This window comes from Bubalus bubalis, chromosome 16, assembly GCF_019923935.1.
Source record: "Bubalus bubalis isolate 160015118507 breed Murrah chromosome 16, NDDB_SH_1, whole genome shotgun sequence".
Classification (NCBI taxonomy): Eukaryota; Metazoa; Chordata; class Mammalia; order Artiodactyla; family Bovidae; genus Bubalus; species Bubalus bubalis.
The window spans coordinates 6,800,633-6,813,211 of record NC_059172.1 but is presented as its reverse complement, the minus strand read 5'-3'; the positions used below and the strand labels follow the sequence as shown (position 1 = coordinate 6,813,211).

At 42.9% G+C, this 12,579-nt stretch overlaps 1 protein-coding gene across 1 annotated transcript; it reads left to right on the top strand.

The window, feature by feature from the left end:
• Positions 1-1,988: 1,988 nt before the first annotated feature.
• Positions 1,989-3,003, top strand: LOC102412474 (olfactory receptor 4X2-like). The gene has a single exon (XM_006057406.4). The coding sequence runs from the start codon at positions 2,026-2,028 to the stop codon at positions 2,953-2,955; it is 930 nt and encodes a 309-aa protein (XP_006057468.2). The 5' UTR covers positions 1,989-2,025; the 3' UTR covers positions 2,956-3,003.
• Positions 3,004-12,579: the final 9,576 nt, after the last annotated feature.

Here is a 12,579-nt window from a genome sequence, read left to right as displayed (position 1 = left end):
TTCCTAAATGTTTTTTAAAATATAATGGATAATGAAAAAAATGATAAGGGTTAATTCAGAGTTTGCATTCTCAAAAGCAATTATTGGGTTGGCCAAAAAGTTTGTTTGGGTTTTTTACATGACATCTTATGTTAAAACCTGTAAAATAATTTTAAAAAATATATGGTCATAATAGTCTCTGAATCACTAGTTGAAAATGACATTTTGTTTCAGCTTTAATTTTAGTCAGGATAAACTAATGACAGCTATGTTTAGGACTGGGCGAGAGCACGCTGATCACACAAAGCGTGATTATAGCATTTGTAAAACTATTCATGACGGAAAATTTAATACAGATGAGGCCAAAGCAGAGTCATAAACTCACATGTAGTGTTTTCAAACCAATATCCAGTTTAATATTGATAAAGATCAGTTTGGAAAGGTTTTGTTTCCTTCTGAGCAGGGCATCTCAACAGCAGTTGCATTGTGATTTTGGCTCAGATAACCCTTGCTGTGGTGGTAGGGGCTGTCTTCCGCATTGTAGAGTGTTAGCATCTCTGGCCTCTGTCCAGTAAGTGCCAATAATACCGCCTTCCCACACAGGTAGGAAATAAAATTTTAAAAATGTCTCTAGATGTTGCCACATATCCTCTTGGGGGCAAAATCACCCATGGTTGAGAACCACTGTTCTGTAGCCTCACCGTCATCCACACCAAAGGCCGGGAGAAGGGCTGTCTCAGTTTCTGACATTTGTGGTCCATAATTCCTTGAACCCATCCTTGGGATGGTGTCATATGTAAAACTCACATAACTGAGTTCATGATAAGCAAGAGCTGGATCTAATTGCCCTCAGAACAGCATAGAGTCCCATAGCCTAAGTGCTCTGTGAACACTGAGTAAAATTAATTTAATATATTCCCTATTGATTTCTGAAGTTATGTTACCTACAGGAAAGTTTGAGAGGTTGGTATCCAGGTCCCGCTTCCCATGAGGTAGGTGCCTGATGAGGAAGGGGAAAGGCATGGCTCTCTGGGGACCAATCTTCTCTCATTTGATCAGAGTGCACCCTGCTCCACCCCCAGTATCTCTCAGCAGAGTGAACTCAAGGCTGAGCTGCCAGAATTCTTATTTCTCTGTGGGACATCTGAGAGGCAAGTCTACTGTGTTCTTGTTTTTAATCAGGTGGAATTGACTTACTGGCTTAGTCTCAGCATTCCTAAGGCTGCAGGGAGAGCAGATCCTCCATCTGGCAACTCCTGAGATGTATGAGCTCTGGTGCATAACTTGGCCTTAATGCATGGAGATTGAATAACTGGGAAACCTTCACGAGGTAATGGATGGTCTCAGGGCACTATTTTGCTCTCTGGGATCAGAACAGATAAAAGGAACAGTGGTGAGACAGCAAAGGCCCAGAAACAGTGGGGTGAGTTTTGGTTTGTGAGCATGTGATGATTATAATTCCACTTTGAAAGTAAAGGGAATGCTAAGTGCTCTCACGCTGGTCTGGTCTTTGCCTGAAATAAGCACTCTGCTAGACATGGGATTCAGGGATGAAAAGATGTGGTCCTGGTCCTTGGTGACCTTTGTTCTTTTAGTATTCTCTGAACTTCTGTGGTGTACCAAATACTGTGCTAAGAAGGTAGGATGATCTATATGCACTGTTCCCACCCTAAGTACGTTCACTGAGTGTGATTTTGTGCAGGTGCTTCAGTTAGCAGTGGAGATGGAGTGGTAGCAAGACATAATCTCTGCTCTAGAAAGTCCACAGTTTGGTGGGCCAGATGGTCACATACCACAATTACAATTCAATGTGCAAAGTGCTGTATTTCCAGAATGTCCTAAGAGAAGAGTGTCACCGACTGTAAGGGTCTATGGATTGCAGAGATGGATTTCCTATTTCTGAGAAGACTAAGTTTATAGAGTCTGAATGGTAGCATTTCAGGTACGCAAGGGACTATTATATAATTCACTCCTTAAGGAAGGAGTCTTTTGTTTTGTGTCATTTCAGATCACCCTTCTGAATTCCTGCCTCCTGGTGGCTACGTCATGGCTAAAACACACAATGTGACAGAATTCATTTTCCTGGGACTTTCTTCCAATCCAGAGGTGCAGAAAGTCTGCTTTGTGATGTTTCTGCTCCTGTACACAGCCATTGTGCTGGGGAATTTCCTCATTGTTCTTACTGTCATGAGCAGCAGAAGCCTTGGCTCCCCCATGTACTTCTTCCTGAGCTACCTGTCCTTTGTGGAGATCTGCTACGCCTTGACGACAGCCCCCAGACTCATCTCAGATCTGCTGGCCGAGAGGAAAGCCATATCTCTGTGGGGCTGCATGACACAGCTTTCCTTTCTCCACTTCTTTGCTGGCACTGAGATTTTCCTGCTCACTGTGATGGCCTATGACCGCTACGTGGCCATCTGCAAGCCCCTCAACTACACCACCATCATGAACCGGCAGGTGTGTGCCCTCCTGGTGGGAGCAGCATGGGTATGGGGCTTTGTGCATTCCTTGGCCCAAATCCTTCTCATCTTCCGCTTGCCCTTCTGTGGCCCCAATGTGATCGACCACTATTTCTGTGACGTGCTTCCCCTGCTCAAACTTGCCTGCTCTGACACCGTCCTCATTGGTCTTCTGATTGTTGCCAACGGGGGGACCCTGTCTGTGATCAGCTTTGTGGTCCTCTTAGCCTCCTATGTGGTCATCTTGCTCCATCTGAGGACTCGGAGCTCCGCGGGGCGGCGCAAGGCCCTGTCCACCTGTGGGTCCCACATCACTGTGGTCACTTTGTTCTTTGGGCCCTGTATCTTCATCTATCTGAGACCTTCTACCACCCTGTCTGTGGACAAGACGGTGGCCGTGTTCTACACGGTGATCACCCCACTGCTCAACCCTGTCATCTACTCCCTGAGAAATGCTGAAGTGAAGAAGGCCATGAAGAGGCTGTGGGTCAGAGCAATGAAACTAGAAGAGAGGTAGAGGCTGAGCCTTGGTCTTGATCCTTGGGTTTAGGTGATGCTCTGTCCAAACTGAAGGGGCAGAATGAGATGAAGGACAAGTTCCCAGGACTTGTTAATTTTAGAGTTACTCTCCATCAACTTCACTATAATCACTTACCATATATTTTCTCTTCAGTTCAGTTCAGTCACTCAGTCATGTCCGACTCTTTGCGACCGCATGAATCTAGCATGCCAGGCCCTTCCTGTCCATCACCAACTCCCAGAGTTCACCCAAACCCGTGTCCATTGAGTTGGTGATGCCATCCAGCCATCTCATCCTCTGTCGTCCCCTTCTCCTCTTGCCCTCAATCTGTCCCAGCATCAGAGTCTTTTCTAATGAGTCAATTCTTTGCATCAGGTGGCTAAAGTATTGGAGTTTCAGCTTTAGCATCAGTTCTTCCAAAGAACACCTAGGACTGATCTCCTTTAGAATGGACTGGTTGGATCTCCTTGCAGTCCAAGGGACTCTCAAGAATCTTCTCTAACACCACAGTTCAAAAGCATCAATTCTTCGGTGCTCAGCTTTCTTCACAGTCCAACTCTCACATCCATACATGACCACTGGAAAAACCACAGCCTTGACTAGACGGACCTTTTTTGGCAAAGTAATGTCTCTGCTTTTGAATATGCTATCTAGGTTGGTCATAACTTTCCTTCCAAAGAGTAAGTGTCTTTTATTTATTATTTTTTAATTTAATTTTATTTTTAAACTTTACAAGTAAGTGTCTTTTAATTTCGTGGCTGCAATCACCATCTGCAGTGATTTTGGAGCCTCCCAAAATTAAGTCTGACACTGTTTCCACTGTTTCCCCATCTATTTCCCATGAAGTAATGGGACCAGATGCCATGATCTTCGTTTTCTGAATGTTGAGCTTTAAGCCAACTTTTTCACTCTCCTCTTTCATTTTCATCAAGAGGCTTTTTCTTATCTCTTACTATTACTTAATTGGCCACTTTTATGTCAGATGTTTAAATTGTTTCTGAAGTTTTATAAATAACAATGTTCTAAGTTTCCTGAACAGAATTTTTTAATGATACTGATTTTTAAACAGTTATTTGCTATAGAAACCTTACTTTGTTAAAAAGTGTAATAACTTTTGATGCCTGGTGCTAAATAAATTCTCAGAATGTTTGTAACTCAACAGTCATTAAATTTTTTCTTGATGAAAAATAGTATTTTTAGATAGTCTCAACTCATCTCCCCATAAGATATTTATTAATTGCAAAAGGATCAATATGACTTTACAATCAAGAATCCTGGAAGGTACTCTTTTTAGTAATTAGACACATTTATGATATTTAGACTGAGAGGCACACAGCATAATTACTGTAGCATTCCTATAAAAATATACAATGTCACTTTAATCAGAAAATATCAGTTAAGCCTGCGCTGAATAATAGTTTGCAAGGAAAGAGATCAAGATAGTCGAGTAGGAGGATGCTGGCTCACCTCCCTTCATGAACACAAGAAAACTACAACTACATATACAGTGACTCTGCGGGCAGTCAGCCTGGGTGCAGAATTCTCCTTCCACCAAAGCTGTGAAGAAAGATCCACATGGAGTCTGCTAGTAAGGGAGGAGAAGCAGTCTGGTCAGGACGCATACTTCCCAGGGGCACACACGCGAGTGTGTTACAGGGTCAGGAATCCTCCCTGGGGAGTGAGGATTTAGACCTACACCTTAGGTACCCCAGCCCTTTGGTTCTGATACTGGTAAGACAAGCCTCTTAACTGGAAAACCGGTGAGGATTACTGGAGGACTGTGAGAGACTCTGCTCTTGAAAACAACACACACATATATTTGCTTACTTCCAGTCACAGCTCGAAGGCCGCAGGTCAAAAGCTGCCTGCTGCTCCTGCTGGCTCACCAGGGTCACCCCAGTGTCCCCAGGTCCCCACCGGGCTCCTGTTGCAGCCCCTCCTGCTCTGGTGCTTCTCCCCACAAAAGCAGGGGCTGCCATTGCCAGTGAAGGGGTGCAGACTTTGAGGGAACAAAGTCAGCTTGGACCCTGGTCCCACTTCTGACTGGGGAGGAGGCAGTCACTGCCAGTGCATGCCTTGGTGCACGTCCTGGAGAGGGAGCGAGACTAGCACCCGAGTGGAGATGGCCCCCGCCAGAGCGTCTGTCACCGTGCACACTCCCTGAAGGCAGAGGGGGAGGCTGTAGCATAGAGACCTCCACCCCTGGGGCGTGCATCCCCTGTGCACACTCGGGAGGGAGTGGGACAAACCCAGTGGTGTGGCACCCACCTCTCAGACCCCAGTCCATCCTGTAACTAAGGTACACACGTGTGTGCATGCTAAGCCACTCCAGTTGTGTCCATCTCTTTGTGATCCCATGGTGTGTAGCCCATGGGCTTCTCTGTTCATGGGATTCTCCAAGAATACTAGAGTGGGTTGCCATGCCCTTCTCCAGGGGATCTTCCTGACCCAGGGATTGAAACCGTGTTTCTTATCTGTTGCATTGGTGGGTGGGTTCTTTACCACCAGCACCACCTGGGAAGTGCAGCTGCAAGACCTCACACCCCAGCAAGGTCCCAAACCAGGGAGGAGACTGCCATCAAACCTGGGAGGAGCCCGGTGTTCTCAGGGTTCCTGCTTCACCTCCTTGGGCCAGAGTCTACCTCCAACAGGGCAGTGACGGCCACTTCACACAGCGGAAGCTCTCCCTCCAAGCCACGGGGCACACACAAACTGCACAGAGCTGCTTCCTCAAAAGGACATGCCTTCATGATCGGCATAGGTGACAGCTTCACTCAATTTCAAAGAGAAAGGTAAACAAAATGAGAAGACAAAGGGACAGGTTTCACATGAAAGAACAAGAAAATAAACCATGAAAAAATCTGAGTGAAACAGAGAAATAACTTGCCTGATAAAGAGTTTGAATCAATCGTAACTGAACTTGGGAAAAGAACAGTTGAACACAGTGAGAATTTTAACAAAGATTAAGGAAGTACAAAAAAGAACCAGTCAGAGCTGAAGAATACAATAAATGAAGTGAAAACTACACTAAAGGGAATTAACAGCAGATTAGATGGTTCAGAAGAATATATAAGCGATCTGGTAGATAGAATAATAGAAAACACTCAACCAGAACAGCAAAAAGACAAATTTAGAAAAAGGAGAATAATTTTTGGAACTCTGTGACAACATCAAGCATACCAACATTCACATTTTAGGAGTCCCAGGATAAAAGAGAGAGAAAAATGTATTCAATACTTTGAATTCCCACAGCACTTAGCTAGAATCTTTTCAAGTCTTCGCTACCTAAATTTCAGTGTTTATTTTTCTTACTCCTCCAGCCCTGACTCTGCCCCTAGACTTTAACTCTTGGGTATATGGCATGAATCGTACTCATTTTTTATACCTTGCTCTTAATGATATCTAGTAAAACTTAATAAATATATGGTCTATTAAATTTCCAGAAGTCAGTAGTGCTTCAGATTGTAAGTGAACAGTGGTTGTTACATCTGTATCTTTGCCTCAACTATCTAATTAATAAACTGATATTATACTGCTTGAGACCAAATCAATAATCACTGCTTAATTTTTTCTGAGAATAACATACATTGGCTGGAGAATCCAAAGGACAGGATCCTGGCGGGCTACAGTCCATTGGGTCGCAGAGTCAGCTATGACTGAGGTGGCTTAGAACACACACACGTTATATATGCATACGAAAAGAGCATGTATTATGTATATATTTTACTATTATCCAAGAGATTTCATATATTTTATCTCCATTTCATCCTAAAATGCTCTGGTGATGTAGGTGTGAGTCTCCTGCTTTATAGATAAAGAGGCTGAGGCTTTGGGAGGTAGGTGCCTTGATCCAGGTCAGAGAGTTAGGTCCCCCAAAGGCTGAATTCAAACCCAGGACTGTCTGATTTCTAAGTTCTTGCTCTCTCTGTGGATCCCTCTGCTTCTCTTTAAAGATCACAGAGCACAAACACATCTAAGTCTCTGGATTCCAAAACTGAGGTTTCATAATCTCTGTTATTGTCAGGTGTTTTTCTATGGAATCACTTCAACGTATGGAATTTAGAAAGATGGTAACAATAACCCTGTGTACGAGACAGCAAAAGAGACACTGATGTATAGAACGGTCTTATGGACTCTGTGGGAGAGGGAGAGGGTGGGAAGGTTTGGGAGAATGGCATTGAAACATGTAAAATATCATGTAAGAAACGAGTTGCCAGTCCAGGTTCGATGCACGATACTGGATGCTTGGGGCTGCTGCACTGGGACGACCCAGAGGGATGGTATGGGGAGGGAGGAGGGAGGAGGGTTCAGGATGGGGAACACATGTATACCTGTGGCGGATTCATTTTGATACTTGGCAAAACTAATACAATTATGTAAAGTTTAAAAATAAAATAAAATTAAAAAAAAAAGAAAAGAAAAGTGTTTCTTAAAAATACAGCCTGAACTGCCTTCTGGTGTTCACAAGTATTCCTGGGTCCACAGAAAACCAGGGCCTGAGATGCCAGATCTGGAACTGGTGAGCTGAAACACCAGGGAGACATGGTGCTCCTCGCAGCTCAGCCTCTGGTTCTCATGAAAGGAAAAGCTCACTGAGCTGCAAGGGTTAGCTAATATATAGGATCAAAATGCCTTATGTTGGTCAAGAAGAATTTTTAAAATGCTGAAAAAGGCAGCATTCTTGAGACTGACATATGTTTCATAAAATGGGAAATAGAAGTCAAAGACTAATACAAGTTGAATATCCCCTATTCAATTTCCTAAAATTATACCTGAAGGGCACTGTCCCTTAGGTAGGACAACGCTCACTTTGCAGTTGAGGAAACTGCAGGTCAAGGACTCTTCCAAAGCCCTGGTTGTTTTTTCTGAACCAGCTGTTTGTGAACCATGAGTTAGAACCCAGAGTTCTTCAGGCACTCAGGGATTGGTGAAGAGGCAGAGCAGGAGAGGACAAGATGCAGTCAAACAGGTCCTTGTGGGACTTCAATTAAAGCAGCAGATTATCTTGTTTCTTTTTGAAAAATAAGCTTTACATGCAAGATTTATGTTCATAAAAGATGGTAAAATCCTTTAAGAAACTTTAAAAAAATATTGTAAAATATTCTGTCTACATGTCTTTCTTGATTTCTTCATAGTCAGGTTCTGCAGCTTGGTTATGGATTGACAGGCTTTAGGAAATGACCATTCTGAGCAGGGGAAGCAGAGCCAAGCCTTCTTTTTAAAAACTAGATCATTTTTTTTTTTAAAAGGATTTTTAAAACACTTTATTTTATGCTGGAGTATAGCTGACTTAATACTGTTGTGAGAGTTTCAGGTGGACACCAAAGGGAGGCAGCCATACGTATACATGTATCCATTCTCCCCCAAACTCCCCTCCTATCCAGGCTGCCCCATAACATTGAGCAGAGTTCTCTGTGCTCTACAGTAAGTCCTTGTTCCTTCTAAAGTCCAAGTCCAGAAAATCAGAGCAAGAGGTTCCTCAATGAGAGTGAAGGCATGCCTCAGAAAAGATACTGTGCCCAATCAGGGCGAACTCTCCTGAACATGCAGTGTCGACTCAGCCTGCTCTGAAATTGCCTCACCTCTTAGGATGATGTCACTATTGTATCTTTCTATTATGACTGCAGACCGTGCCATGGGACTTGTAGCGTTCAGTCATCTTCATAATCCTTTATTCATTTATTTATTTTCATTTTGTGAACTGTATAGAACTAGACCAACTTGCCCGTTAGGTATCCTAAGTTTTATGATTCTTTGTAATTGAAATTTAATAAAAATGTTTTGAAATAAATAGAAGTAAAAGAGAACCTTGGAATTAAATACTATGGCAGTGGCCTTGTAAACTAATCTCCTACTTGACTCTAACATGCAACCATTGATTTCTAATAATACTTGATATTTATTAAGCACCTCAGTTCAGTTTAGTTCAGTTCAGTCACTCAGTTGTGTCTGACTCTTTGTGACTCCATGAACTGCAGCATGCCAGGCCTCTCTGTCCATCACGAACTGCAGGAGTCAACCCAAACCCATGTCCATTGAGCCAGTGATGCCATCCAACCAGCTCATCCTCTGTCGTCCCCTTCTCCTCCTACCTTCAATCTTTCCCAGCATCAGGGTTTTTTTCCCAGTGAGTCAGCTTTACTCATCAGGTGGCCAAAGTATTGGAGCTTCAGCTTCAGCATCAGTCCTTTCAATGATTATTCAGGACTTATTTCCTTCAGTATTGACTGGTTTTATCTCCCTGCAGTCCAAGGGACTCTCAAGAGTCTTCTCCAACACCACAGTTCAAAAGCATTAATTCTTCAGTGCTCAGCTTTCTTTATGGTCCAACTCTCATATCATGATTACTGATGTGAGAGTCTCCATTCATGACTACTGCAGAAACCATAGCTTTGACAGCTTTTTAATATCCTGTCTAGGTTGGTCATATTGTTTCTTCCAAGGAGCAAGCGTCTTTTAATTTCATGGCTGCAGTCACTGTCTACAGTGATTCTGGAGCCCAAGAAAATAAAGTCTGTCACTGTTTCCATTGTTTCCCCATCTATTTGCCATGAGGTTATGGGACCAGATGCCATGATCTTAGTTTTCTGAAGGGAGGGAAAGAGGACAGAAAATGAGGAATTGTGGTCTGAACAATGGAATATGTTTACCAAATTACTTCATCTTTTTCTTCTGGGCACACAAGCTGCCTTTCCTGGCCCCCTTACATCCACATGCAGTCTTGTTACTAATAGGTAGAAATGATATACCTGTTTAGGCTTGGTCCATAAAATGTCTCTAGTAATCCTCAATTTAACTTTGATGACTGGCTAGCTGGGTGCAGATGACCCAGCAGATGGTCCTGAAGCCCCAGGAGACCAGAGGTATCACAGATTGTTACTGATGGTCATAGCTTGGTGGAGAGCTCTCTCTAAAACCTGAAAATCTGCATTGGACTTAGTATGAATGAGAAATAAACTTTCACTGGGATTAGTTCAGTTCAGTTCAGTCACTCAGTTGTGTCCGACATGAACCGCAGCACGCCAGGCTTCCCTGTCCATCACCAACTCCTGGAGTTTACCCAAACCCGTGTCCATCGAGTCAGTGATGCCATCCAACCATCTCATCCTCTGTGGTCCCCTTCTCCTCCTGCCCTCAACCTTTCCCAGCATCAGGGTCTTTTCAAATGAGTCAGCTCTTCGCATCAGGTGGCCAAAGTATTGGAGTTTCAGCTTCAACATCAGTCCTCCCAATGAACACCCAAGACTAATCTCCTTTAGGATGGACTGGTTGGATCTCCTTACAGTCCAAGGAACTCTCAAGAGTCTTCTCCAACACCACAGTTCAAAAGCATCAATTCTTCGGTGCTCAGCTTTGTTTAGAGTCCAACTCTCACATCCATACATGACCACAGGAAAAACCATAGCCTTGACTAGATGGACCTTTGTTGACAAAATAATGTCTCTGCTTTTTAATATGCTATCTAGGTTGGTCATAACTTTCCTTCCAAGGAGTAAGCGTCTTTTAATTTCATGGCTGCAATCATCATCTGAGTGATTTTGGAGCCCAGAAAAATAAAGTCAGATACTATTTCCACTGTTTCCCCATCTATTTCCCATGAAGTGATGGGACCAGATGCCATGATCTTAGTTTTCTGAATGTTGAGCTTTAAGCCCACTTTTTCACTCTCCACTTTCACTTTCTTCAAGAGGCTTTTTAGTTCTTCTTCACTTTCTGCCATAAGGGTGGTGTCATCTGCATATCTGAGTTTATTGATATTTCTCCCAGCAATCTTGATTCCAGCTTGTGCTTCTTCCAGCCCAGCATTTCTCATGATGTACTCTGCATATAAGTTAAATAAGCAGGTTGACAGTATACAGCCTTGACATACTCCTTTTTTATTTGGAACCAGTCTGTTGTTCCATGTCCAGTTCTAACTGTTGCTTCCTGACCTGCATACAGATTTCTCAAGAGGCAGGCCAGGTGGTCTGGTATTTCCATCTCTTTCAGAATTTTCTACAGTTTATTGTGATCCACACAGTCAAAGGCTTTGGCATAGTCAATAAAGCAGAAATAGATGTTTTTCTGGAACTCTCTTGCTATTTCCATGATCCAGCAGATGTTGGCAATTTGATCTCCGGTTCCTCTGCCTTTTTAAAAACTATCTTGAACATTTGGAAGTTCACAGTTCATGTATTGCTGAAGCCTGTCTTGGAGAATTTTGAGCATTAATTTACTAGCGTGTGAGATGAGTGCAATTGTGCGGTAGTTTGAGCATTCTTTGGCATTGCCTTACTTTGGGATTGGAAAGAAAACTGATCTTTTCCAGTCTTGTGGCCACTGCTGAGTTTTCCAAATTTGCTGGCATATTGAGTGCAGCACTTTCACAGCATCATCTTTCAGGATTTGAAATAGCTCAACTGGAATTCCATCACCTCCACTAGCTTTGTTCGTAGTGATGCTTTCTAAGGCCCACTTGACTTCACATTCCAGGATGTCTGGCTCTAGGTGAGTGATCATACCATCGTGATTATCTGGGTCATGAAGATCTTTTTTGTACAGTTCTTCTGTGTATTCTTGCCACCTCTTCTTAATATCTTCTGCTTCTGTTAGGTCCATACCATTTCTGTCCTTTATTGAGCCCATCTTTGCATGAAATGTTCCCTTGGTATCTCTAATTTTCTTGAAGAGATCTCTAGTCTTTCCCATTCTGTTGTTTTCCTCTATTTCTTTTCATTGATTGCTGAGGAAGGCTTTCCTATCTTTCCTTGCTATTCTTTGGAACTTTGCATTCAAATGGGAATATCTTTCCTTTTCTGCTTTGCTTTTCACTTCCCTTCTCTTCACAGCCATTTGTAAGGCTTTCTCAGACAGCCATTTTGCTTTTTTGCATCTCTTTTTCTTGGGGATGGTCTTGATCCCTGTCTCCTGTACAATGTCATGAACCTCCATCCATAGTTCACCAGGCACTCTGTCTATCAGATCTAGTCCCTTCAATCTATTTCTCACTTCCACTGTATATTCATAAGGGATTTGATTTAGGTCATACCTGAATGGGCTAGTGGTTTTCTCCACTTTCTTCAATTTCAGTCTGAATTTGGCAATAAGGAGTTCATGATCTGAGCCATAGTCAGCTCCCGGTCTTGTTTTTGCTGACTGTATAGAGCTTCTTCATCTTTGGCTGCAAAGAATATAATCAATTTGATTTTGGTGTTGACCATCTGGTGATGTCCATGTGTAGAGTCTTCTCTTGTGTTGTTGGTAGAGGGTGTTTTCTATGACCAGTGCATTCTCTTGGCAGAACTCTATTAGCCTTTGCCCTGCTTCCTTCTGTACTCCAAGGCCAAATTTGCCTGTTACTCCAGGTGTTTCTTGACTTCCTACTTTTGCATTCCAGTCCCCTAAAGTGAAAAGGACATCTTTTTTGGATGTTTGTTCTAGAAGGTCTTGTAGGTCTTCATATAACTGTTCAACTTCAGCTTCTTCAGCATTACTGGTTGGGGCATAGACTTGGATTACTGTGATATTGAATGGTTTGCCTTGGAAACGAACAGAGATCATTCTGTCGTTTTTGAGATTGCATCCAAGTACTGCATTTGGGACTCTTTTGTTGACTATGATGGCTACTCCATTTCCTCTAAG

Excerpts from the sequence above, each read along its gene's own strand:
- LOC102412474 (XM_006057406.4), top strand. The coding sequence starts at position 2,026 with ATGGCTAAAACACACAATGTGACAGAATTCATTTTCCTGGGACTTTCT.